The sequence below is a fragment of the Heterocephalus glaber genome, unplaced genomic scaffold (assembly GCF_053883595.1).
Source record: "Heterocephalus glaber isolate CG9 unplaced genomic scaffold, H.glaber_assembly_v1.0 deba00001760, whole genome shotgun sequence".
Classification (NCBI taxonomy): domain Eukaryota; kingdom Metazoa; phylum Chordata; class Mammalia; order Rodentia; family Bathyergidae; genus Heterocephalus; species Heterocephalus glaber.
In genome coordinates this window covers 4,228,815-4,256,448 of record NW_028258457.1, presented here as the reverse complement: position 1 = coordinate 4,256,448, position 27,634 = coordinate 4,228,815, and the positions used below count along the sequence as shown (strand labels likewise).

At 56.9% G+C, this 27,634-nt stretch overlaps 1 protein-coding gene across 1 annotated transcript; it reads right to left on the bottom strand.

The window, feature by feature from the left end:
• Positions 1 to 254: 254 nt before the first annotated feature.
• On the bottom strand, positions 255 to 27,265 carry Csnk1g2 (casein kinase 1 gamma 2). Its single transcript, XM_087201386.1, has 12 exons — positions 27,028 to 27,265; positions 7,770 to 8,201; positions 3,144 to 3,184; positions 2,999 to 3,068; positions 2,742 to 2,890; positions 2,331 to 2,565; positions 2,174 to 2,259; positions 2,009 to 2,093; positions 1,771 to 1,919; positions 1,541 to 1,624; positions 1,356 to 1,462; positions 255 to 1,266 (listed from the first exon to the last, which is right to left on the bottom strand). Exons 2-12 carry the CDS (start codon positions 7,954 to 7,956, stop codon positions 1,212 to 1,214), a joined length of 1,248 nt encoding a protein of 415 aa, XP_087057512.1. The 5' UTR covers positions 7,957 to 8,201; positions 27,028 to 27,265; the 3' UTR covers positions 255 to 1,211.
• Positions 27,266 to 27,634: the final 369 nt, after the last annotated feature.

Here is a 27,634-nt window from a genome sequence, read left to right as displayed (position 1 = left end):
CTAGCTGGGACACAGCTATGCCAGAAACTCAAGGCCAAGCCATGCTATGGCTGTGACTCCTGTCCTCCGGCCGCACGTCCGTGTTCTGCCCTTTTTGGTTGTCTTTCTGGTTAGCATGCTTTTTGCTCTCCCTCAACAAGGCAGAACCTGGCTTCCACGCTTACTTCTTCCTGTCTGTCCAGCCTCCATTCCCAAGGGTCACCGACAGCTTTAGGGTGTCCCCTTCGGAAAAAAACAGATGCCACACTCACAAGTGATTTTTTTTTTTTAATTTTCTTAAAAAAGCCCCTAAATTCTATGGCTTCAAGGAAGCGTCAGAGAAACGTAAATGCCATTTCTGTACACTTTGTAAAGCAAGAACTACGCCTGAATGACCACCACCTTGGAAGTGGGCACCTCGCCCACCCAGCAGTTTCCCGGGTCCTGCAGGGGTCGCCACCTGGCTCTGCGGCTGCCCCACCAGCAACCAGCAACACCTGCGGGTCGCAGGGCTTTAAGGCGATTCGTCTCCCGCAGCTGTGCCCCACTGGCGGCGCGGAGACCAGAAGCCCCAGCTGCAGCTGGCGCAGTGAGGGCCCAGCCGGCCCAGATCCCAGGCAGGGGCAGTGGACACCCACCCAGGGGCCGGGGTGTCTCCGGGAGCAGGTGCACCCTCTGGCACAGGGCTGCCTCCAGCCGAGCTTTGGTGCAGCATTTTGGTTGGGGGGCTGGCTCCAGCCGGACTGCGCCCCGCCCCGCCTTCCCCTTTGGTCTGGGGTTGGACCGAGCCGGTCTCATCCCACAGCAGTGCCAGGGTCCCCTCGTGGGCAGCGCCTCCAGGGCTGGGCCTGGCCCTGCCCCTGCCCCTGTCCCCTCGAGGAAATGGCCTTTGGATCAAGGGAGACAAAATGGACTTCATGAGGCTAACGGGCGGCGCAGCATCCAGCCCGGTCTCGCTACTCACTCGGCAGACGGGGAGGGCAGCGGGCCTCTGGGTTCCTTTGTTTCTTGTTTAAATAGTTAATGCTCTTGGAGGAGAGGACTAGACACAGGTGTAGAAATTTCGGCCAAAGTCTTACGTGAAGGAAGGGACCCACGTCTGGGCCAGGCGGCCCTGCAGTCTAACTCGGGCTGCAGCTAGTCGCTGGCCGGCCTGTAGGTGGCCCATGGCCTCGGGGACAAGCTGACCCGAGGGCAACATCGAGGACAGTCCCATGCCAAGAGCGCCTGGGTCACTTGTGCCGCTGCAGTGATTTTCTCTTCCTCCTCTTGAAGAAACAGCAGCACCTGCAAGGGTGGACCAGGGGAGCGGGTCAGCGCGAGGACAGGGTCATGCTGACTCCCTCCCAGACCCAACCGCTTGTCCTGGGCCTTACTTGGTGTCATCAGCCACCTCAACCTCTGCCGGGGCTGTGATGGGAGCGTTGGAATGCCCTGCAGTGGGGTCGTCCGCATTCAGCTCTCCATTGGTGGAGTTCAGCGCCTGGGCCAGCGGTGGAAGGGTCAGGGGTAGGGCCAGCCAGCTCAAACGCTGGGGCGGGGGGTCTCACCCTGGCCTCACCTGGTTTTTGCTGTGGGGCTGGACTTTGTCCCGATGTGGGGGCTGGGAGGGCAGGTCGGAGTGCACGGCGCCGATGGGCGTGGGCTGTGGAGCCAGCAGGCGTCAGGATGGCCTGGCTTCCTGGGTTCCAGCCCTTCCCCGAGCCCTGTACGGGCGGCCTAGCCCTTGCCTCCTGCCAGGGTCCCCACCCACAGCCCCCAGCTGGTGGAACGGCCCTCAGACCCGCATACCAGGGGTTTTCCGGCCCAGTCATATTCATAGTCGAACACAAAGCCGCTGCGCTCGAAGAGGTCAGTGAAGAGCTTCCGTAGGTAGTCATAGTCCGGCTTCTCGAAGAAGTCCAGGCGCCGCACGTAGCGCAGGTACGTGGCCATCTCCTCTGCAGAAGAGGACGGGAGGGAGTGGGCTGGAGGTCGTGGGAGGAGCAGGGGACCACAGGGCTGGAGACACTGGCGGCAAGGGCCACACCTGGGAAGCTCTCACACAGCGCCTCGACGGGCGTGGCGCGCTTGGTGTCCCCAATCTTCTGATACCGCTCCTTGAGCGTGTCAGCCTGCATGGACAGGGCGCAGATGAGCGGCCAGCTGTGTCCCCTCGACCCCCCCGCCCTCCACCCCCCCCCCATCCACCCACCTTGAGCCCCTGCCAGGGCAGGCTGCCTCGGAGGAAGTACAGGAACATGTGGCCCAGCGCCTCCAGGTCATCGCGGCGGCTCTGCTCTGTGGGGGCAGCAGCGGGCAGCGACTCAGCTCGGCCCGTAACCCCGCCCCCAACCGCACCCGCGGCTCACCCTTGCCCAGGTGAGTGTTGATGCTCATGTAGCGCGCCGTGCCCGTGAGGCTCTTGTGCTCGCGGTATGGGATGTGCTTCTTGGTCTCGGGGTCGATGTACTCCTTCGCCAGCCCGAAGTCGATGATGTGGATGGCGTGCTGCCGCTTGGTCCCCGGACGGCCCACCAGGAAGTTCTCCGGCTTCACATCTCGATAGATGAGGCTCTTGGTGTGCACGTACTCCATGCGTGTGATCTGTGGAGGAGGCGGAGCCTCAGCAGGCCAGGGCACACCCCAGGCTCGCCCTTCCTTCCAGCCCCTAAAAAGGCCCCGCTCACCCTCATGGACCCGCCTATTTCACCACTGGCTCCTCCCTCCTGGTCCAGGCCACAGCCCTCCCTGTGCCCCACCTCTCCCAGCACCCTGCGCACCAGCTGGATGGCGATCATGAGCACCGTCTTCAGCGTGAAGGTTCGGTCGCACAGGTCAAACAGGTCCTCCAGGCTGGGCCCCAACAGCTCCAGCACCATGGCGTTGTATTTCCCACAAGGGCCGAAGTAGTAGACCTGAGGGACGCCCTCTGCAGGGGGAGTCAGAGACTCCAGCTGGGCGCCGCCCCTACCCTCCAGAACTAGCCCCACCCGGGCCCGGGCCCCCACCTACCGGCCCCCAGGGGTACCTCCCGTACCTGCGGCGCTGAGCTGCTTGTAGTATCGGTACTCCAGGTGCAGTTGCGGGGCCCGGGACTTGATGGGCTCCTGCGGACAAGCACACCCTTACGCAGGCTCTCTGTGCCCGCCCCAGGAACCCGAGGGGGGGGAGGACCCACTCACCAGTTTGATAGCCACATACTCGTTTGTATAGAGGTTCTTTCCTGTGGGGACAGAGAGGCCATCAGGACGGCAGGGCCCCTAGCCACCTTACTCACCCCATCTCCCCAGCCTTACGGTCGGCAGAATGCAGACCCCTGCCAGTGCCTGGGGGCACCAACCTCTCAGGAGATGGCAGCCCAGCCCTCCTCACACCTGTACGCCAAAAGCCACTTTTTTTTGGTTTGGAACCAGGGATCAAACTCAGGACCTCATGCTTGCCAAGCAGGCACGACGCCACTGAGCTACATCCTGGCCCTCACGAACCACTTCTGCACAGGAGCCCCCACCCAAGTTCCCAGTTTCTGCTACACACTGGGCAGGGAGCTTCATCCCAGGCTGCCAGGACAGAGCCCCTCCCCACCTGCACGCCCTCACCCGCACTCCAAGACCTGGGCAGGTGTGGTCTCTCCTGCAGGACTGTGAGATGTCTGCTTGACCCACCTCCTTGGGGCCACTCATGCTGCCTGGGCCCCGTGTGGGAGGTGGGCATGACCTGCCTCAGCTGCACACAAGGTGGAGAATCCCACTCGGCCTCTCAGGGTCATTCGTTTGTTCACTGTGCACACAGCACGCACAGCCTGTCAACTCTGCCTGTGCACCCCGGCTGTCAACATGGGAAGGCCATCTTTGGCCTCCCCCTCCCCAGTGACCACATCCTGCCTGACTGCCCCACCGTGTCCCCTGCTGTATGTTTGCGGGCACTGCCTGGCACCCATATTCCAGGAGCCCTGTGTCCTCTGAGGACAGCAGCCATGGACAGTGAGACCACAGTCATGACCTCCCTCGGCCAGGTATGTCCAAGCTGCCTCGCTGTGGCCCTCCCTGGCCTTGCGGGGTTCAGCCCTGCTAGACACACACGGGGCCTTCAGTGTCCAGCCATGGGTAGTCCTCAGCTTGCAGGGCCTCCATAGCTTGCAGGGACCTCATCACACTGCAGGAGGACTTGAGAAAGTGACATCTTGAGAACCCGGAGTGATCCTGGTGAATGAGGTGAGTTCTGGTACCAAGGGCACCTGCCTCTTCATCGGCTCAGCCTGATCTAGCACAGGGCACAGGGTGGCAGAGCAGCCAATGACATGCAAGTGTGTGCCACCCAGGCAAGAGTGCAGGACAAGCCCCCAGGACCTGCCTGTGGCCAACTTGCCCACCTCCCTCTCAGGGGCTTCTCCCCGATTATGTCAGCCCTTCTGTCTGTGTTTCCCCTCGGAAGGTGGGGGTCTGTGAGCTTGGTGCTGTTCTCCCGGTGGCCTCTGCCCACACCCACTAGGGGTGGCTCCAGGGCCTGAGGTTAGTTCCTGCATCCTGAGTGGAGCATTTCACAGGCAACCTGACTTGTTGTGCCCACTGGGAGACACCTGGGCTCTTTCCAGCTTGGGGCTCCCAGGAATTAAGCAGTGAACGCTGCTGGGGGCACTGGGGGTCTACAGAGGCCACATGTGGAGCATGACTGGTGGCAGGTGGCACGGCCCTCCCTAAGGCCATCCCTTTTTTTTTTTTTTTGAGACAGGGTCTCCCTATATAGTTCAGGCTGGCCTTGAACTCACTATGTAGCCCTGCCTGGCCTCAAACTGAACTCATGGTGATCCTCCTGTCTCAGCCTCCCAAGTGCTGGAATTAGAGGCATGCGCTACCACCCCCAGCCATGTTCCTGTCTTCGGAGATGGGTCTGTTCAGGTCTTCTGGCTGGTTGTCATCTGGCAGTTTGCTTTCCAGTGCAGAGAGCCCGGAAACCAGGGCTTCCCTAGTTAGACACCCCAAGGTCAGTGCCTGCAGCTGTGGCCAGCCTGTGCCCTGCAATGCCACCTCCCTGGTGGCTCTTTGTTCCAGTGATTTGCTCTCTGTGCTCTGCCGACCCAGTCCCAGTGTTGACTGTGGGGTGGAGCTGTATGAGGTGAGACCCTTGGGGGGTGGCCTGGGGCCGCGTGGCCTTGTCCAGGGGTCTGAGGTTCCCTGGATGCTAGACTGGGAGGAGGAGCTTGGTGCTCTGGCTCTGTGGCTGCATGGGGTCCCTGTGGTGGTCCTAGGTGCCATGTCCTAGACAGGCAACTGTAGAGCTGGACAGAGAAGCACCCAGGGGCTGCTGGAGGACTGAGGGCCAGCTCTCATGACAGGGACCCTCCCAAACTCCCCAGATCCAGCTGAGACCCCAGAGCCCATGGGTCCAACCCTGTAGCAACAACAAAGCTGAAAAAGTGGTCAGCACCCAACACGACCCTCAACTCTGAGAGATAATGGAATCCACTTTAGACACACAGCACCCTCCAGCCCATCATACAGTAAAACTTTACCAGACCCAAGGGAAAGGACGGACATACAAGTGGTAGCAAGGGGAACAGGGGATCCAGGAACAGGGTCTGATACTGGTGTTTAAATCCTGGTTTTTGTTGGCAGTGCTAGGGATGGAACCCAGGGCCTTTGCACATGCTAGCCAAGCACTCACCACTGGGCTACACTTCCAGCCCTGGACACTGGTATTTAAAACAGTGCTGTGGCTTGGCGGTGTCCCTAGGCCTCACGGCAGGGGTCTAGGGTGTCACCTTCGGGCAGAGTCAATGCCATTATCCCAGGACGGTACTGTTACCTCCCACCCTCCCCTGCCACCTGTCATGTGTGTCTCATCAGAGGTAACCCTCAACCTTGAACTTTCCAGTTTCCCGAAGCACCAGCTGGGGAACTGGGGATGGAAGCCAGGGCCTCCTTTGTGTTAAGCATGCACTTACTACTGATTTCCCCTGCTCTGACCACCCACGGTACCGGTGAGGACAGAAGCAGCCAATTTTCGACCGGCGGAGCCATGAGTAGAGGTAGCTATGGAGATGGGACTCCCAGCTCCTCCCACACACAATGACTTGGTGACTGGCGCTGTCACTAAGACACTCACGCCCAGTCCCCCAGGACGTCCAGGCAGTTCCACTGCTAAGAGCCCATACTGGGAGCCCCAGAGGCCCTGCAATGGAAGTGAGATGGGGGGAATCCTACTGACGGCTGACCTCCAGCAACGCCCAGTGCTGCTGACGGGGACACATGGCCACTGCTCTAGACAATGCTGGGCCAGAGACCAGACCAAGAGCCGCACACAGCACAATCAGGAGTTTGGGAAGCAGAAGGCACCACAGTCACAGTCGCCCTGCACATCTCCTTGGTGGCACCTGTGCTGCCTCACCTTCGCCCCGAGACAGGACCTGCAGTGACTATCAGGGTCCCCTAAGATGCACAGGACCGCCACTGGGCTGCTGGCCAGATGAGGGTGCTGTACATGTGCACCTGTGTCTGCGCCTGCATGTACTCAAGGGGCTGTGTGAACACGAGTGTGAACATATTATGCTTCTGTGTGTGCATACAGATGTGCCACCCAAGGGGCAGCAGGCTGCAGGGAAGACTGTGTGGCTCAAGAGAACACATGCCTGGTGCGGGTAGGGGAAGAAGGGCCTGCCAAGCTCCAGAACCAAACGACTACTTGGAGCAAGCAGTCAAATGCCATTCCCCATGCCGCCCTCAAGAGGGGAACTACCACACACTCCATAAACAGGAGGAACCTGGACTGAGGGGGTCTCAGATCCTCAAACAGGATTAAGAACTTGTGGCTGGGGAGCTAAGTTCAGAGGCCATGCAGCCAAGTCATGTCCATTCCCTGGGCCTCAGTTTCCTTCATCTGACAACCAAGGTGGGGGCCGGAGGACTGATGTTGGCACCTCATGGCATGGGGTATATGAGGCTTCTTGCTGCCAACTCCATGACAGGCACTGGTGTGGAGCCCAGTTGTCACCTGGGTCCCTGACAAGGATGGAGGTCAGCTGCCTTGTGCCTCCAGCCACATAGCTTCCTTAGGGCTGCAGGGGTCTGCAGAGAGCCAAGGGATTTCAGCTACCCAGGAAGGGTCACCTGTATTCCAGGGACACCAGGCCTCCCAGTGCTGGTCAGGTCAGACCCACACCTAGTGCTCAGAGAAAAGTCTCTCAGCCAGGTGCTGACCACCAAGACCTTCACGCAACTCAGTCCTGGGCTGGCAGTGCTCCAAGCTTCTTTGGATGCCCTGGGAGGCCTGGTCACACCAAGGGTTGAATTTCTTTGCAGGACAACTGCTCTGTGCTCCCTCCACTACCTGCTGAGCCCCTATGTGATGACAGGCTCACCATCAGCTGAGCACAGTAGCGCATGCCTGTCATCCCAGCACTCTGGGAGACTAAGGCAGGAGGATTATGAGCTCTAGCCCAGTCTGGGCAACTTAGCTAGATCCTGATTCAAAAAAAGGCTGGAGGCTGGGGATTTAGCTCAGTGGTTCTGCTGCCTGCCCCGCAAGTGCAAAGACGCGAGTTCTATCCCCAGTTCCAAAAAAAAAAAAAGGCTGGGGATTCAGCTCAGTGGTGCCGCTGGCTGCCTTGAAAGTGCAAGGTCCTGAGTTTGATCCCCGGTACCAAAAGAAAAACAAACCAAAAAACAAAACAAAAACAAACCAAGCAAAAAAAACCCCTGCCTTGATGATCCCTAACAATCCAAAGGGTGTCCACCAGCAGACTGGGAACCCGTGTCCCCATGGGCAGCCCCTGGTGCCCTCCCGGCTGCCCTCCAGCCTGAGCTGGGGCTCACCTAGCCGGAGCTCCCCAAAGTTGCCGCAGCCTATCTTCTTGCCGACTCGGAAGTTGGGGCCCACCATCAGGACCCCCGAGCTGGTCCCCGAGCTCCGAACGCCGTGGGTGCTGCGGCCCCCGCCAGTCTTGGACATTCTCCGGCCCTCTTCCAGCTCCCCTTTCCCTCCTTTCTTGTCAAAATCCATCAGTTTGTGATACCCTGGCCTCTCCACGGTGGCTCTGCACCTGCAGGTCCCAAGTCTGCAGAAGCCAAGTTCGCTGCTGCCTAGCACACCATCGTGGCCCCGTGGGCCCCCGGCTCCAGCTAGTGGGTCGTGTGCACTTTCGTGGGCCTGGTGGTGGTGCGCATCTTGGTGGCCTGGGTGTCGCTCGCCGGGAGAAGAGACATTCTGCTGACGGATTCCACCACCTCAAATCTCAGGGCACCCAGCTGTGGAGAGACACAGGCACAGATCAGGAGGCTGCGAGCCCCAGGGTGGCCAGTGTGCAGGTCTACTATAGATCTCTCAAAGTCTAAGCATGGCAGGCAATGCCCCCGCCCCCACTAGCACTGATTGGCTACAGATCAAAGGTTGCAGCCAAGGCTGGGTGCATAGCCTACTGGAAGGCAGTGGTACTTTCTGGGGGAAGCTCTGGCTTGGGGCAGATGGCCAAGGGCCCTCGCACAGCTACAGAAGCACTTTGCGTAGAGGCTACGGACCCCACCACATGGGAGAGGCCTGGAGGGCTAAAGCCAGGAGAGAGGCCTCAAAACTGGCGCTGAGAGCCGGGGAGGACAGAGCAGATGGCTCCCGGGACAGGAGCCTCCCCACTGACCTAAGCCAGGGGCAAGGAGGTGGAGGATGCATACACGAGGCACCGACCCGCCTCGCCTTCCAGCAGCCACAGTGGGAAGTGGTCAGAGCCTGAGGGACACACAGGAAGGTGGGCCTGGCCCCTGCAGGTGGGAAGGTGGAGCCCAGGGAGCAGAAGAAGCAGTTCCTGACCAGGGCCCAGATGAGGCAGGGGTCCTGAGAGCCAACTCACAGTCCAGGTTCCCTGACAGCTGAGTCCCCAACAGCGGGCTCCCCCTGGAGCTGGCCTATACCCTCTCCCTTAAAACACAGAGCCCAGGAGCCGAGGATTTAGCTCAGTGGTTCCAGTGCCTGCCACGCAAGCGCAAGGTCCCGAGTTCGATCCCCAGTACCAAAACAAAGAAAACCACAGGGCCCAGCTGGGTGCAATGGCACAGGCCTGTCAACTCTCTACTCTAGGAAGCTAAAACAGGCAGATCACTAGTTTGGGCTCAGCCTGAACAACTTAGTGAGAACCTGACTCTAAACAAATAAAATAAAGGTTAGAGATATAGCTCAGCATCATGACCCTAGTTCAATCCCTAGTACCGCCAAAAAAAGCTCCAGCCCAGACAAGGCTCCTCAGTCACAAGCACGTGCACTATAGACTGTTCCCTGTTACCCTACTGCTTCATGCCCTTCCCTGAAAGAAGCGCACTCATCTCTCATGCTTCTGGCCGTTTCCCCTCTGGTTCCCAAGCCAAAGCTGAAGGAACTGATTTACAAACTCACGGAGCCCTCAGCATGTGTGACGCCCCAGGCTCCATTCCCAACACCAAAACCTCAAGAAACAGCAACCCAACTGCTCTGGCAAGCCCCACACCCCTGCCCAGCATTGTCACTGCCCTAGCTGAGAAACCTGGCCCCAGAGAGCCCTGTGAGTGGCCAGGATGAGAGCAGGAGGTGAGGGGAAGCAGTGACAGAAACACGGGCACCAAAGCTTTGGCCAGTGGTGACCACAGTGTCTCATGGGAGCCAGGGGCACCTGGCCCAGGGTCAGATGGCGCCCATCCTCTCCAAGGTCCCTCTTGCATCAGCAGTGACCAGAGGGGGGCCCCAGGTGGGTGTGGCAGGATGGCCACTACTGCCCAGACTGCAGGCAGGAGGGGTGATGCCAATGCCCCAAGTGTCTGAGCCCCCATGAATCCAAGCTGGAAGGCCTGGCTGGCTGCAGGTGGACAGAAAGATCAGCAGCACTCAGGTCAGATGGGGACTAATGTGGCGGTGACACAGCCACCAAAGTGTGGTGACATGGGGGAGGGGGGCTTTAGGGTGAAGCATATCTCTGCAGGCCTCAATAAGAGTCCAGACCCACTTGACTGAACCCCCACTCAAAGTCACCCAGCCCATGGAGGGACAGGCTGGGGACAAGGGCTGGTGCTGGAGGCCACTGTGCAGGGTCGGCTGAGACCAGGAGGAAGACAGTTCCCTCCCCAGCCCTGGTCCCCAGCTGGGGACCCAGCTCGGAGCTCAGGACCAGGGTACAGGGGACATGCAGACCACTCCCCAGGTCACATGCCTGGGAAGAGGCAGGACCACAGGCAGCAGAATCTGACAGGTGGGACACCCAGATCTGATGTACAGCCTACAAGTACTCAAGTGTCTGCTGAGTCATCTGTCACCTCTGGCCCCGAGAAGTGACCCCTCTGTGGCCCCTCGCTGTGACCCTGCTGCCTCTTCCTTGCTGGCTGTCAGGAGAGAGAGCACAGCCCGCTGTGAACGGCACTGGCCCGTTTGGACACCGCTGGTGGCTCTCTCGGCTATCACTGTCCACCACAGTGGTGTGGTACCCAGCTGACACCTTGTCTGAGACACTGCCTGTCAGGGACAATGCATGAGTCACGAGCTTGTGACTGGGCCTTCATGGCAGAGAGATCACAGCTGAGGGGACAGGGAAGGGGTCTCTCCAGGGCAAGAGGGCTATTGGGCTGTAGTATAGATGAAGGTGAGCCCTTGAGTAACTTCACAGAGGCCAGAACAGTCATTACAGAGGAGACCTGGCCCAGGCCTGGAGGGCACCACAGCATGTGGGAGCCATGGACACATGCACCCTCCTCCACTGCGGCTTCAAGGGCCAACCCAGCACTGGCTGTCCAACCGTCCATACTGCTTTCATGGCTTCCTCTCAGCAAGCAGGGAAGCAGCCAGTCCCTGTCATGGGCAGCTGGGCCACAGGGGCAGACACAGCCCTGGCCTGCACAGCATCTCAGAAACCAACTGTCACCCCTCTGTCCTTCACGGGCATGGTGGGAGGGGGAACAACCTGGGAGCCACCTGTGCGAAGCCGCTGCCTGCCTCAGGAGTGCAAGGTCCTGAGTTTGATCCCCAGTACCAAAAAAAAAAAAAAAAAGTCATGTCAGAGACAAGGTGGCTCATGTGCATGCTCGGTGCATAACTTCCTGGAGCTGGCTGTGCCCCACTGTCACCCATGGCCCTGGGGTCATGCTCTTCCATGGTGTCCCAGGGAATGGAGCCCTGCTGCCCAGTGCTGGACTCAGGGACATTCTTGAGATCGGCCACAGTAGAGAAGCCACATCTTGAAAACGGCCAGCATGCCAGCCTGGCTGCAACTCTGGACCTCACCATGCAGGAACAGAAATAACGCAGACTGAATGCAGAAGTGGTCATGGGCCAAGTGGGGTGGCACATGTCTGTCATCCCTGCTAGCCAGGAGGCTGAGGCAGGATTCCAAGTTTGAGGCCAGCCTGCACAACTTAGTGAGACTCTGCCTCGAAATAAAAGGGGCTGGGAATGCAGCTCAGTGTGAGGCCCTAGGTTCCATCCCTAGTGCAGCAAAAAGAAAAAGTGGTCATGGCTCCGGGCATCACTTGATGAGCAGCAAGAAGAACCAAGACAGTGCTCACTCCTCCAAGCAGAGAGGCATTTGCCAAGGCACAGGAGGCGCTTAGGCTCTCACCAGGAACAGCCACAGATCAGCCGCCATGACAAGAACTTAGCGAAGCCAACAAAACCCTCAGTGGGAACAGCACTGTGTGACGTCCAGCAGAGGATCACCATCCATTTTATATTCCTAACCGCGCGGCTCAAAATTCACACAAACCATCACTTTTACGTTTTGTCTCTGGAGTTGCTATCCCAGACATTTCCTGTCCTTGGAGCGCACGCTGTGTGTCCTCTGTCTGGCCCCTCGCTGTGGCGAGTGTCATGACTGAGTGACATCCAGGCATAGGGTGGCCCCTTGCTGTGTCCCTCCGTGGACACTGGGCGGTTCCCAGCCCCTGGCTGCTGTGAGCACCACGTGCGCATCATTTCTCCTGGGTTCCCACCCAGAGGTGGCATTCATATCTCTTCTGGAAGCCACCAGCTGGTTCTCCACAGGAGCTCACTGCTTCATGGTCACAGCACCCTGTAGGTGGGAGGGGACATTGCACTGAGGGTTCGATTCGCTTTTCCTCACCGATCGCTGTTTATCAAGGACACAGCTTTCTCCACTGGGCTGAACACGGGAGGTGGCCAAAGTCCCTGCTGCAGATGAGTGACCATGGCTGGGTAAGTGACGAGGGTCCTGGCCACCTTCATTACTGCCTGGTTGCTATCAGATTCCTAGCTTGTTTTCCTTACTCTCTAAGTGAAGGGAAGCCAGGGTGGTCAGCCAGTTTCCTCAAAACATCCCAGCTGGCATGATGGGCATCTTTCCATGCAAAATGGTGTCCCAAGGAGAGGACCAAGGAGGCGCGACTCGCCCTCAAACCATGAGGACACCCACTGTACAGAGGTAGGGGACTGGTCTCTGTTAACACCTCCAGACCTCCTGGTACTGCTGTGTTGGGATCCCAGGCAGACCCACGGGCCTGCTGGCCCTGAGGAAATGCCTGCTCAGCACACAGCCCAGGGGACCTACTGCTGCCACTCATACCACCTGCCCAGGCCGCCAGAAGGGCTGGGTGGCAGCCGAGCCTGTTCCTGTCAGTCAGGAAGTGGCATCCATCTGGCTGCCCTTCCACTGTAGGTGCCCTTCTGAGAGGAGCACAGGAGATGGAGGTGATTCAGGTCAGGTGGTGCTGTGAGAGGACTCTGCACAGGTGGGAGGCAGCTCAGAGCCAGGGTGACTCCTTACTTGCTTGACCCCTACATCATAGGCGGTGATGCTTGCCACAGAGCAGGAAACTCAAACCAGGTGACCACACAGCTGTGCCCTCTGCTCTGCCCTCCCCAGGGTCAGGAAGTCCACCCGCCATGACATACCTGGTCACAGCCGGACAACGTACCAAAGAGGCACACCCTCCTTCCTTGGCAAACTGGGAAAGGGTCACCCAAATGGATACATCTGCTCCATTACTGACACCTAGGGTGTGGTAACTTGAGCTTATATGCACATGTGCACACACATGGCACCCCCAGAGGCCACCAGGTCCATGGCTCATCACCCCATGTCCAGATGCAGGCAGGCCACAGCTCTGCCCTGCCAGAGGACAAGAGGTCACCTGGTGGAGCCATCATCCTGGGACACACATGAACAGGAAGGGGCTTTGGGGTGCATGGGACTCCAGACAGACAGCACATTGTAGGCCCACAGACCTGCTGGGGTCCTGACTTGGCACCAATGCTGAGCTTGGGGTGACAGGTGCCCCGAGCACAGCAGGGCATGAATATGACATCCTCACTCAGCCCTGTACCACACTCTCTGGCCACTCCTGAGCTGCATCTTCTGTGATGGACAGGCAGCAACAGCATCTGAGATCACACACACACACACACACACACACACACACACACACACGACACGGGGCTGGCATCTGAGCTGGACCAGTGCTGCAGAGAATGTTCCTGGGGTCAAGAACTTAAATGAAGGGATGGGGATTTAGCTCAGTGGTTCCGTCACCTGCCTCACAAGCACAAGGTCCCGAGTTCGAGCCCCGGTACCAAAACAAAAAAAAAGAACTTAAATGAAGCCAGGCATGGTGGTAAAAGCCTGTAATTTCAGTTATTTGGGAGTTTAAGGCAGGATGATCATGAGTTCAACCCTGGCCTGGGCAACTCAGTGACCTGGCAAGACTCTGTCTCAAAAAAAAAAAAAAAAGGCTGAGGGCTGGGGACTTAGCTCAGTGGTTCTGCTGCCAGCCTCACAAGCACAAGATCCTGAGTTTGATCCCTGGTACCAAAAAAAAAAAAAAAAAAAAAAAAAGCTGAAGAAGTAGTTCAGGGTCAAGTCCCTGGGTTCCATCCCCAGTACAGAGAGAGGAGGGTGGGAAGGGAGGAAAAGTCAGGTCAGTTTGAGAAAGGATTGCCGCCTTAAAGGGTATGGGAGACAGCAGGAAAATGTGGGCTCCTGGGAGAGAAAAGGGGCTGCAGGGAAAGAGCAGCCTCGGTGAGGCTTGCACCCTGGATAGCAAGGACACTGTGTTGGCTTAGTGCCCGTGGCCAACATCCTCATGGGCCGTGTGGGAGTCTCTGTATCTTTCTGCTCATCTTCTCTTTCTTTACCTGCGTGTCTGTGTGTGTGTGAGTGTGTGTGTATGTGTATGTGTGTAGTGGTGGGGATTGAACTCAGGGTCTTTGCACTGAGCTACATCATCCCCAGCTCTTTTTATTTTCTTACTCTGAGACAAGTCTTGCTAAGTCACTAAGTTTCCCAGGCTGGGACTGAACTCGCGATCCCCCTACCTCAGCCTCCCAGAGCACTGAGATGACAGGTGTCCTCCATGGTGCCTGGCTTCTGCTTGTTTTTCTCTACACATTTAAAACTGCTCTAAGAAATAAACCTATTAACCTAAAACAAAAGAAAGCCTGCAGAATCCAAAAAACTTCCTGGCTCCCTCCTCCTCTTGGTAGGTGGCTCTACTATCCCCAGTGAGTGCTGCTCAGCCACTGTCCCCTGCCACCAGTGAGTGATGAAGGCCCATCCTGCAGAGGGAGGGAAGCCATCCATACCTGAGAGTGCATGGCTGTGGGTCCCACTGCGTACTGTCATCTCTGGGTACAGCTGCCACACCTCCTCCTCCCTGGTAACCTGCACACTCCCCCAGCCACACCAGATCTGTCACCAGATCAGAGCAACACATCAGATCTGTCACTACTCTGTTTGTTTTTGATACTGGGGATCGAACTTGGGACCTCGCGCTTTCAAGGCAGGTGGCAGAACCACTGAGCTAAATCCCCAGCCCTCTGTCACTACTCTGAGCAACAAGTCAGTACTCAGCCCTGAGCAAGAAGGGTCAAAGCTGCAGGGTAGCCTCAAACTTGCCACCCTCCTGCCTCTGGCTCCAGAGCAGCTGGGACTATAGGCCCATGCCCATGATGCCCAGATGTACACATTCTTTAAAAGATAAATACTCCAGGGGTGGGGATTTAGCTTAGTGGTGCCGTCACCGGCCTCAGAAGCACAAGGTCCCGAGCTTGATTCCCAGTACCAAAAAAAAAAAAAAGGGATAAATACTCCATTCCCTTGAACCCTTCACACGGGGAAGGTGGTGACCAAGGGGCCCCTCCCAGGGGACCGTGTGAGGAGGCAAGGCATAGCTGGGAGTGCCCACAGTGTGGGGTCCACCAGGGTGCTAGCAGGCACCACCCACAACCCCAAATCCAGCCCAGCTGGGGCATCTGGCCTGGTGTCTGAGGTGTGCCTAGGGCCAGAAAAAGTCAGGGGGCTGAGCAGTTCCCACACCTCACCGGGGCTCCAGCTTCCGGCCCTGGTTCCACTGTGTGTGTTATCCTGACCGGGTGGAGCTGGCTCCACATTCCAGGCCTGGGGAGGAGACCCTCAAGCCTCACATTCTCCTCCACCAACACCTAAGATGAGGTACGGAGAATAAGACCTAACTGGAGAATAAGTCCTAGCATGATTTTTCAGGATGCTTATAAGCCCTATCCTCAAAACAAGCTCCAGTTAAGACTGTCAGCCAGACGGTTGTATTATAGTACATCCATTACAACAGACAACACATACTGAATAAAATAACAATATTAATATATAATTAAATGTAAGTACATAAAGTTGACATTAATACTTAAATAATAATATAAATTATAATTAGGTATTTGTAAATACCTGTTTAAACAGATGAACTCGAGAGTTATTGCTGAATGACAGGAGTACAGACACAACACACAACATGAACACTGGATAAAGAAGGGACTTGGTCATGTCTAACATGAATCCTGATTTAATCTCCTGATTTAACACGTCGTGTGACTAACGATGCATGATAAGAAGGCTGCATGGACAAGATGTGCTCATTTAAGGAGCGCTCTTGCTGGACATCAGTGATTGGGGCCAATGGTTCTACAGAAAATAAAGCTGCAAGAAATTCAGGCCAGGATTGGAGGTCTGGAGAGTATAACAATGTTTAAAAAAGATGTGGTTCCGGCACCTGCCTCGAAAGTGCAAGGTCTCAAGTTCAATCCCCAGTACCAAAAAAAAAAAAAAAAGTAGACTGTTTTATGTGAAAAAATAAGACATCCCCTGAAAAGAAGCCCTACTGCATACTCTGGAGCAAAAATTAATATAAGACCTGGTCTTATTTTCAGGGAATTATAGTAACACCCAAAAAGGAAAGCCAAAGTGACCCTCTCCCAGCCAGGCATGGTAGCACACAGCGATAATCCCAGCACTCAGGAGGCTGAGGTAGGAGGTCTCACAAGTTAGAACCCCCTCCCAAAAAGAGAGGTTGAGGCAAGAGGATTCCCACAAGTTCAAGAAACCAGAAAGCAAGATCCTGTCTCAAAAAACCAAAACACAAACAAGCAAGCAAACCAACCACAAAGCATGCCTCAGCCTGCCCAGAGTGCCTGCCGCTGGCCTAGCTGTGCCCTACATGTCCAGCCCCCTGAGCAGCAGGCCCTGCACCATGACAAAGTCCAAGCAGGTGCTCAGTACCTTCAGAGGCGCTGGGTGGCCAGTGAACGCTTGCTGTTCTTCCAGTGGCAGAGGCTGAGAGGCCACCCTCCTGGCTGGGAGCCTGGCCAACAGCCCTCTCTGGCCCACTCCCTCCAGGCCTGTGGAATTCACCTGGAGGCATCCATTGTTCACTTTCCTTTCCCGACCCCTCACTTTCCACCTTGCCCTCTGGCCACCAAGGCTGACGCTGGTGTCCGCCCTATGAACCCCAGCAGCCTGAGCTGCTCAGGGTCACCTCGTCCTCTATCTTCCCCATTCTCCTCCCCACCTGGCTGCTACACCCCCAACCCCAGGCCTACAGGGCTGCTGGGCCAACTTGCACACACAAGTGTGATGGAGGCCAAACTCCGGAACCACACTGGCAACCCAGTGGCAACAAATATGGCATGTGCTATGCTACACCACACCAGGGCACAGGTCACCCCTCTTGCCTCCAGCAAAAGACCCCACACCATGCTCACAGAGGCTGAGGCCCACGACGGCCAGCACCCACAGGAGGTAGAGAGCCAGAGACAGGCAAGGAGGAACCGTGTCCAAGAGTGTCATGTCCCCTGGGCCAGGCAGGCCTGGGGACGACAGCCAGGCAAAGCAGGAGACACCTGCCCATCTACTCTCCCCTCAAGTTTCTTCAGCCCACACATGCCCTGGTGATAACTGCCCACTTCCCCTGAGCCCCATGGAGCCTGCAGGCCGGTGGGCACAGAGCCCCATCTGCCCCTGGCGACAAGGAGAGGTGTGATCAGAGGACAGGAGCCACCTGGGGACAGCAGGCTTAGCCTCAAGGACACAGTGGCTTCCCCATACCCGGCCCTCCACCCTGTCACATGCAGGTGCTGGCAGCCCCACACTCCAGCTTCTGAAGGGGCTGGTCACAGCCCAGGCTGGACAGTCACAAAAAGCTGTGACCATGGGCTGGGGATTTAGCTCTGTGGTGCCGCCGCCTGCTTCGCAAGCGCAAGGTACTGAGTTCGATCCCCAATACCAAAAAAAAAATCTGACCAGTGACACGGAAGACTGCCCCAGCAGGGCGGTGTGAGTGAGCCAGACTTGGTGGTATGGGCACAATGGCAGGAGTGAGTCACTGAGGGATGCAACAGATCAGAGCCTAATACGTGAACCTTCGGCCAGTCAAACTCCGGCCTGGGGAGTGGTTCCAGCCATGCCTGGGCAGGACACAGTCACCCTGGGATCCCAGAGGGACAGAAATGTCAAGATTAGTCTTGGCTGGCTCCCACCTGGCCTGGGCAGAAGATGGCCCCTCACCCTAACCCCAACTCCGTGGTGCTTGCTGCCCAGCCAGGGGCCTGCCACTGGCGGGGCTCAAATGGGAAGTCACCTCACGATAGCCCAGGGCAGCACGCCCTTCTCTGGAGACTGCCCAGCTGAGTTACCTGCCCTCTTCTCCTTGGGATCCTCCATCTTGCCAGGGCCCTGGCTGGCTCCCCTACTAGAGCCCTGGGGAGCTCCAGTCTCTCTAATCAGTGATGTCACAGTCCCTGGCTGACATCACCAGCACAGCCCAGAGCTGGTGCTCGTGTGAGGGCCATAGATCGGCGGGACCCTCCCTGGGCCTGGGCGAGCACAGGCCTATACCCTGTACCCTGTAGCCCCTACAGGGATGCCACCCTGAAAGCGCCTGGTCCAGGTGTGAACCCAGCTGGGGCTGCTCCCCTCTGGCCCCACAATTTCTGTGGTTGGGCCCTGAATAAAGAGGCTTAGGTCTCTTGCCCACTTATCTGTGCCTGAGGTACCCTAGCACCACGAGTCCTGAGCTGCAGTTTCTGCACCTGAGGATCCCAGTGGGCTCATGGCCAACCCTGGGGCTGCAGCAACAAGGTAGCATCTGGGGCTCCTGGCAGACAGGAAGGAAGCAGCCAGTCCAACCGCAGGAGCCAGCCCCACCCTCACGATCACTGTGAGGCCCGGGCCACGGGGCTCCCTGTACAGCACTTGCTATATCTGGGGCACCTGAGGATTCCTATAAGCTACTTGAATAAAAGGAGATGGATCCCGGGGTGGGAAAGGGGCAAGGGGAAAGTCAGTGACATTCACCATGAGGGACACAGGTGGGACAGGAAGAGAACTGGGGCTGTCCCCTGCTCCCAGCAGTCACTATCAGAACACATTCCTGCTGGGGCAGGTGGTGTAACCAGGGGTCCCCAGCTTCTGACACTGACCTCTCTTTTCTCTCCCCACTCAGTGTGGATGTCACTGTGGGGAGAGTCCTAGGACCTCAGCAGAGCAGGTGACCATGAGACACAGACCCTTGGGATCAGTAGAATCCCTCAATCTAGGGACTCTTCCCTGGGTGATGGATGTCTCAGGACACGTGGTTGTCATGACTGGGGGAGCTCCTGGCAAGGATCAGGTGGAGGCCAGGGACACTGCCTGGCACCAAACAATGCCCAGGATGCTCCACAATGAACCAGCCTCAGTATGCAGAACCGGGGAGACCCCAGGCTAAGGAGACATGGTCCCAAACTCATGCAAGTGGCTCAAGATGTCCCACAGAGATGTGCAAGAAGACAGGAAGGCTTGTCATCATAAGCAGAAAGACAGCTACACAGCAGGTAACAAAGTGCCGAGGGAGACAAGGAACCAACTGGTAACCGTGGTCCACAGGTGGTAGCGAATTTTCATTTTCTTTCTTTCTGGTTTTTATTTTGAGACAGGGTCTCACTATGTAGTTCAGGCTGGCCGTGAACTCACTATGTAGCCCAGGCTGGCCTTGAACTTGGAGCAATCCTCCTGTCTCAGCTTCCGAGTTCTGGGACTACAGGCGTGTGCCCTCACGCCCATCTCAAATTTTCATTTTCTTTCCGCTATTTTTCATACGTCCCCAAAATACACAGAGATCATGCGCTCCTCTCACAGCACAGTTTGCCCTGAAAGCCAGGCCTAAAAGCTTTTGTGATTGACGGGCATGGCCAGGACACGCCTCCCAGACCAGCCAGTCACAGGTGGGGGCTTCCTGCACCTTGATGGGAGTCAGTCACCCAGGTGCTACCAGACAAGCCCCAGCAGACCCAGGAGACTCCCTGACACAGGGCCCATCCTGGGGGGGGGGGGGCGCCAGAGAGAGGAGAGGGGGTGGGTCCAATAATCTTTCCGGAAGTGTAACGGGGCTGAACAGTCATGCAGAGCTTTGGTGGACTGATTTTACATTAACTTTCCTCTTTTCATTCCTGGGGACTGAACCTAGGACCTCTTGCTCTATCACAGACTACGCCCTCAGGCCCACATTACTTTTAATAACAGAACCAGTGAAGATATAAAAATTCAATGTACACAGATTATTTTTACAATAAGTCAAAATAAATGTGAAACTTAATTTTGAGGGAGTACCCACCCCAGCAGGTACCCCAAAGGCCCAGAGCACAGAGCGGGCTGTGCCCAGGGCCAGGCCTGACCTCAGCGGGGCTCACACAGGCCACATCCAAATGCCTGGCCTCTTGGGGCAAAGAGGTGGGGTAACATGTGAACAACAACGAATAAAGCTGCCATAAACAGTGAGCAGCACACAGAGGACAAGGCCAGGGGAGTTCAAGTCCTTGCTGAGCCACATGGGGGGTGAGGGGACAATGTTCAATGGCTTTGACGGTACAGATGGGGACGACCCATAAATATTTCAGAGGAGGGCCAGGGAATTAGCTCAGTGGTTCTGCCACAAGCACAAGGTCCCAAGTTCAATCCCGTGTATCAAAAAAAAAAAAAAAAAAAAATCAGAGGAATGCAGGGATGGGCACACACAGGAAGTACAAGGCACCAGATGTGGCAAGGCAGAGTGGAGGGGGCAGAGCTGTGGGAGCCTGGGGCCAGCCACCTGTCTTCCCCACTGAAGCAACATAGGGTGTGACCCCGGGGGGCAGAAAGGCACCCCATTCCCACACAGGCACACACCCACCCCTTAAAGGTTGGAGACCCCAGGGCAGGCTGCAGCAGACGCTCACCCTGGCCCCTGCATGGACACGAGGCCCCTTGCACTCTTAAGTCCACTCCCAGAAGCAATCAAATGGGGTAGGGGGACTAGTACCACCTGACTCTAGGAGCCCCCAGCCCTCCCACTGTTTCCACTAGGAATAATTCCAAGACTTCCCCGCCTTGGCTTCCTAATGTCTGGATGTCCACAATAACTTACAAAAACTAAAACTCCAGGAGCCAGCTTCCGCCCTGCAAACAAATGTACAGAGTGAGTGTATCAGGGCACATAGTTCTGATACCCACTGAGGGGTGACGTCCAAGCCCCCATGGCCCAGAGGACTCAAAACGCACAACTAGTAAAACTTCAAAGGGGCACTTGTATCCCCAGAGTCACTTGTGTCCCTAAACTTGGACAAGTGCATTCCCCTACCATGCACCTCCAGCTCAAGCCATACACAGAAGCCCATTTGACTATATGCTGGCCACCCTTTTCCCAGGACCCCAAGATCAGCATGGCAAGTGAGGACTTGGGAGACTACAGCAGGGCAATGGAAAAGGACAGCTGTTACTGCAGGTCACACTAAAATCCTCGGGTTACCTCGGAAACAAGGTCCCTGAGGAAGGCAGGCCCTCCAGATTGCATCCTCACCTGATCTCAAAGTTGGAGGTTCTGCCAAGGAGTCTAAGCCAGATGTGGCAGGGCTTTATCATGGGGAGCAGGCATTTCTGTGACCGAGGGGTCCTTTAACACGGTTCAGGTTGAACCACTGCTGGTAAATGCGTATCTGTCCCATTGGGTGGCTGGTACTATTGGTGATACAAACGGATCTAATCACTGTTACTGATCTTTTTATTAATAAAATTAACAAAAAGTCTATAAATGGACTGAATCTAGTTAGTTGCTTGACTTTGAATAATTACTGTCCAAATATAAATATTACTATTATTACACCAATTAAAATTATTAGAGTAATCAACAGGTTTACTTATTTCATTAAATTAGAAGAAATTAATTTGGGCCGGGGATTTAGCTCAGTGGTTTTGCCGCCTGCTGTGCAAGCCCAAGGACCCGAGTTTGATCCTTAGTACCAAAAAAAAAAAAAAAAAAAAAAAAAAAAAATTAATTTTATATTCATGAGTAGTCTATCAACAATTCTCCAAATTTTCTTTTCTTTTCTTTTTTTTGGTACCGGGGATCGAACTTGGGACCTTGCGCTTGCGAGGCAGGCAGCAGAACCACTGAGCTAAATCCCCGGCAATTCTCTAAATTTTAACATGGAACTCTTACAAGTACCTCACTGCTGGTATATATAATATGCTTTTACAACTGTTGTACCACAAGTCAGCTATGTTACTATTTTTTATTCCGTTTTAATGTTTTCTCTAAGGAACTGTAATTCGATGACATATGGTCTGCTAAATCAATGCCTTTCTCTACATTACTGTAACCAAAGACCCCTGAGAAGCGGTACAGCCCACCCAATAGGACAGTCCTGCAGGCACCATCAAGTGGTTCAAGCCAGTGGACTGATCAGATTCAAATCAGAGCCGCCAGGCAGCAAGACATACGAATTACAGCCCTGTCATGAACATGTTAAGTACAACTCTTTTAAGCCTCCAAGGTAACTTATGTATCAAGGTAAACTTATGAGCTACAATAACTCATCCTCCAGCTGAGTGCACTGGCACACACTTGTAATCCCAGCACTGTGGGAGGGTGAGGCAGGAAACCTGCAAGTTTGAGCTCAGCCTGGTAAACTTAGCAAAACCTTGGCTCAAAATAAAAAAATTAAAAAGACTGGGCATGGGGCTCAGTGCAAAGGCCCTGGGTTCAAGCCACAGTATCACCAGAAAACAAGAATCATCTTCTGTATCTATCTCTGCCTTTTAGACAGCTGGACAGCCCAGAAACCTCCTCTGATCCTATCCTTAGATCCCTCCATAACCCAGGACGACCCAGGACCACCCATATGGTGCTGGGCCACCCTGGTTCCCTGAGGTCTTCACACTTGTCCTTCCTCCAAGGGCCCTGGAGAAGCAGAGGCCAAGCCCTTCAAGAATGGAACCAGGGACTCCCCTGCCTCTTACAGAAGCTCTGGCAGGTCGTAGTTCCAGAGGAGAGTTAGGTGGTCATCACACCCTCAGCACAGCTCAACCAGTGACCTCTCATCCACTCCCTCCACCTGGGAGGCTCTGGGCCGCTTCTGCCACCTCATCCAGAGGGAGGTGTCCCTGGGGTCACTGGCCAGCCAGGAACCTCTGCTCCACCCCCACACCAGAGTCCATCCCTGCCCCTCACTGGGCACTCATGTCTCTTCCAACACAGCCTGGAACTTGACTCAATGATCTCTAAGGACAGGCGGCATCACAGGGCTGGACTATGGCACACATGAGAAAGAGGTTGGAAGAATCTGACTGTTATTTAACAGGATGTGGCCTCAAACTGTCTCTGGCTCCTGGTGTTCAGCTATCCCGAGAGGTGTAAGCATTGGGAAGAAGGGGCAGGCCCTGAGGACTCGGAGAACAAGATGGTCCAGGGAAGGGGAACCTAGATGGAGCTGCACCTTACCAGAGTCCATGGCACAGCTTATTCCCATGTGCAAAGGAGCTCTCGGGCATCCCAGCAGGAAAGATGGGCCACTCTCTACACCTGCCTGAGAGCCCCTTGGAAGGAAACCCTTAGCCAGAATGTGACCTTGGGGGTTCTGTATAAGTGACTCAGTGGGAGGGCAGACTGTGGTGGGAGGGCGGCTGCAGGGAGAAGAGAGGTTCCCTTCTGGGCCTGAGCAGTGAGCACCCTCAGCTAGCCCCACCTGCAGCAGGTCCTGGGGCCCTACAGACACCGAGCGCTCAAGCAGGACCCCTGGAGTGGACCTTGGCAAGAGGAAAAGATGCTCGATGGCACCTAGATTCCTCAGAACCCTGGCCAGGTCCCGTCAGGACCAGTGATGGATGTGGGGCAGCGAGGGCCTGTCCGACAGTGGTGGGCTCCCAGGCTCAGGTCGGACTGCTACTCCTGCTTCTATGGTGTCCTGTGCCCTCCCTCCGCCCAAGATGCAGGAGCTGGGACATGAGCAGAAGAGGGAAGGTGAATAGTAGAAGCCACGCTGAACTGCTCAGAGAGAAGCTCAGCAGCCTCGGGCACCGGGTAGGCCTGCGAGCGCGCACACACACATACACACACACACACACACACACACACACACACACACACACACAGGCACATGAGCAGGCAATCCCTGCCACCTGGGGCCCCAGGGGTCACCCAAATGCTCCAGGTGTACTTTTCCAGGAGTTGGAGAGGACCTGCTGGGTCCACAAAATGTCCCACCCTGAAGTCAGATCCAGCCTCGGGGCACAAAATGACTGTCCCCCAGTCAGGGGACCAGAATGGGGTCCACCCAGCCCCAGAAAGTCCATCAACAGGAACCCTGTGTGTGAATGCCGGCAAGGCGGGGCTAATACAGCTGCAGGACCAGCAGAGGCGAGGCGGAGTAGACAGACACCAAGAGGATGGGAACAAGTCCTTGTGGCTCCACATGGCAATCAGATCATCAGCCAGCTTCCTTAGGACTTAACCCTCCTTGCTCTATCCACCAGCACCATAGGTCACTAACAGCCCAGGGTACCCCCCTCTACCCCACAGGTCGGCAAACCCCCCTTGTAACTGGGGAGCTGCAGCCACCTCATCAAAGCTACACAGCACAGGTCCCATGAAGGCTCTGGGATAAGCTGCATGTTTTTGGGACCCTCCTAATTGCTTCTTGGCCTTTTGGCTAAGATCAAGTGTAGGGGACCCTCCTAGACCAATCTGTCCTCACTCGGACATCCCCATCCTTGACTGAGCACAGTTACTATCTGGCTGGTTTGCCATTTCAAGCCTCAGGCCTAGAACCTAGCCAATATCAACAGATACCCACCATCGTCTCCCTGGAACATTCACAGACCAGCTAGACAGGCTCTGCCCCATACCCCTGATGCCTTGTTCCCAAGGACAGGCCTCAATCAAACATGAGTATGGCCAAGCCTAGCAAGGTATTGGGCACGAAGCTGAACCTTGGACAAAGCCACAGCTACTGTCCCCTCCACCCCCACCACTACGACACAGTCCAGGATTCCCAGTCCCAGGGGCACCTTCACAAGAACCAGCTGCTTACAGTTTATGGGAAAGCAATACCCTACCCAACCCGACCGGCCTGTTGCCACCTGAACCTCACAGGACTCTCGGCTCCAACAGGCCCCCACACCCAGACCTCTCCCACCTCCTACTGGCCCCTTCCCACAACATAGCCTCAGCCAGGGCCTCAATGGACCAAGGGGCCGGATGCTGGTTGGGGCAGTTCTGTGGGAACACAAAAGGGACAGCAAAGTCACACACAGGTTTCCCCTTGGAAATTCCCAGGAAAATGCCCAGTCTCCAATGGCTGCATGCACATGTGTCCAGGGACAGAGCAGGCCAAGGCCAGGGTGGCACCATCACACCAGCAAGTTCCCACAGACCCAAGGGGCGCCACGTCTGTCTGGCATGCCACACAGCTGTCCTGGCTCCCAAATTAATGGCTGGTGTGCTGGCTTCCCCAAAGCCTGGCATGAGCAGATAGGCTTTCAATTAAAAAGGCCTCACCTACTTCCTTTGGCAACCCAAAAGTAATTACTGTATAATTAAAAAGGATAAGAAAAAAAGGCAGAAGACACTTGAATTGGTAATTCCAAGAGATCTGTCTGCACAAAGTTCCACACAGCTACTGACAACACTGAGCTGGCTTTCCGACTGGTCCAGAGCCCATAGCAACTATCTGTCCCTCATTTCCCTCAGGGGAGCAAGGGGCACGAAATCAGACAGGAGGCTGCTCCAACCAGCTGTAACTGGGACGTGTTCAAATCCACCAGCTTCTGTCCACCACTATGGGGGGCCAGCTCCTTTCAGTCCCCACCCCACCATCCAGCTGCTTGCACAGCTGGAGACTCAGCTGGCCCCTGGCCCTCCCCGGGGACCCCAGCTCACCACCCCACAGCAGCTCTCCTGTTCCCTCCCATGAGTGGCTCTGAGGCAGAGCCAGAGCTCAGCACAGGGGCCGAACACAACCTTCTAGGCCCTGGAGACCCGGGGCAGGCGTGAGCACGCCTGCACGTGCTCCAGGCACTGCCTGGGAAATTCATCAGGCAACAACGCCCAGCTCTGGTGAAGACACAAGCCGAAAACAAAAACAAAACGACCAGTGCCTGAGCCGGCCGCAAACTTCCCCCTTTCAAATCTTCGGGCCCCAGCATCCAATCTGTTCTCTTCCACAGGCCCCCAGGCCCCCCAGGCCATGCAGGGTGGCCCCATCCCCAGGAGTCACCCCCACACCACTTACCGATCTTCGGCGTAGTGGTTGGGTTTTCCCCTAGACTGGTGAGGGCTTTGTACCTTCCCTCTGCTCTCACATCCAACAGCTTCCAGAACCTCTGGGCCAGAGAAACCCAGAGAATCCTTCAAGGACCCTTCGCGTCCCTGGGGTGGAATTGGAAGAGCCCAGGAGCCAGAGTCCCAGTAGAGGGACATTCGGACACTCGGGCCTAGGCTTCTCAGCGACGGGAGAAAATGCTGGCTTCCACCTACACACAACCCTTCAGGGCAGCTTCCTGCAAACAATGCCATCCGGAGGCCGAGGGAATCAGAACCAGCTGCCCTCAAAGCCGGCCTCGCGCAGGACACACAGGTCCTAGATCAGGCCCTCTCTGTCCCCCACCTTAAGGGAAGTCATCCCTCAAGAAGTTAGGGCAAAGGGGCCAAGCAGGGACCCAAGAAGCTGGATTAGAGGTCTCACTCCTCCCTCAATGATCCGTGTGTTTCCAAAAAACAAAGCCTGTGGACAGAGCGGAAGGGGGAGGGTACAGCCAACCTATCTGGGAGTTCCCAGGCACTGGCTGCAACAGGTAACCCCCCCCCCCGCCCCCGGACCCCTCTCTTCATCCCCCTCAAATGCTGGGCTGACCTCCAAACACTTGGGAACCCGAGGTGGGAAGTACGTTATTCGTGAGGAAGGACTGTTAAGTAAGGGACAGAGAGGCCAGGCCTCCTATCTAGCAAGCCATGAGACCAGGTGGGCAGAGGGCCTCAGGACACGAGTGGAAGATTGGGGGAGGGAGAGGGTCATGTGGACGGGCGGTTGCCTAGAAAACTAGAGGAGCAGAAAAGCGACAGGTGGGCTGGGTACCGCGGGGGTCTGTGGAGGACGGCGGGGTCAGACAGCGGGGTGGGTCTGGAGCGTGGGATACACCGAGGGAGGACTAGGAGGTCCAAAGCAAAGGGTCGGCGGGGATGCGGCGCTGCGGGATCCAGAGTGCGTGGTCGGCGAGATGTAAGAGCTGGTGAGGTCCCCAGCGTAGAAGTGAGGATCACTGAAAGACGCTGGGGGTAGGTGGGGTCCCCAGCGTGGGGGTGTGGAAGTCCGAAGCTTGGCGTCGACAGGGTTTAAGGGGCGGTGGGGTCCTTAGCGTGGTACTGAGGGTCGCTGGGGGACTCGGGTCTGGTCTCAAGGTCCACGGGATGTAGGGGGCCGTGAGGCTGGGCGGCGGAGCCGCGGGGCCACAGGCCCGGGTGGGGTGGGGTGGGGTGGGGGTGGGGACCCAAGTCGGCAGGCGGGCGCGCGCGTCCTTACCTGCGCTCCGTCTGGGGCCCGCGGGCGGCGACGGCCGGCCTCAACAGCGCGGCGTCCCCCGCTCCGGGCCCCGTGCGCGCTCGCGCTCCGGCTCGGGCTCCGGCGCCTGCTCCGGCCCCCGCTCCGGATCCCGCGCCGCCGGGGCCGGCCTCGACATGTTCGGCGGGAGGGCCGGGCTCGCCGCTCCGCCGCGCCCGCTCTGGGTCCCGCGCGCCTTACGCCGCCAGCGTCGGCCAGCTGGGGGCGGTGGCCTGCGCACTACAATGCGCAGGCGCGACAGGGGCGCGGGGCGCGCACGCCGTAAGCGTCACAGCGCAGGGCGGGACTAAAGCTCGACCGGGCGACGGGCGCGCCGCTTTGCGACAGCAGGGGGCGCCTCACGACGGCTGCTGCGCTTTGCGGCCTCTCCAATGCTGTCCCTGGGAACGCCGGGGACGCGCGACCGAGGGTTCGCGCGCAGGCAGGGACGGGGGGCAAGCCCCTCCTACACCCGCTTTGGGGGCGGGGATTCTGGCTCCCTCTCGACCCCGCCCACCGTCGCCATGGTGACGCGTGGCCTGGCACCCTGGCGCCACCCTGCCGCCGCGTCTGTGACGTCACAGTCTCG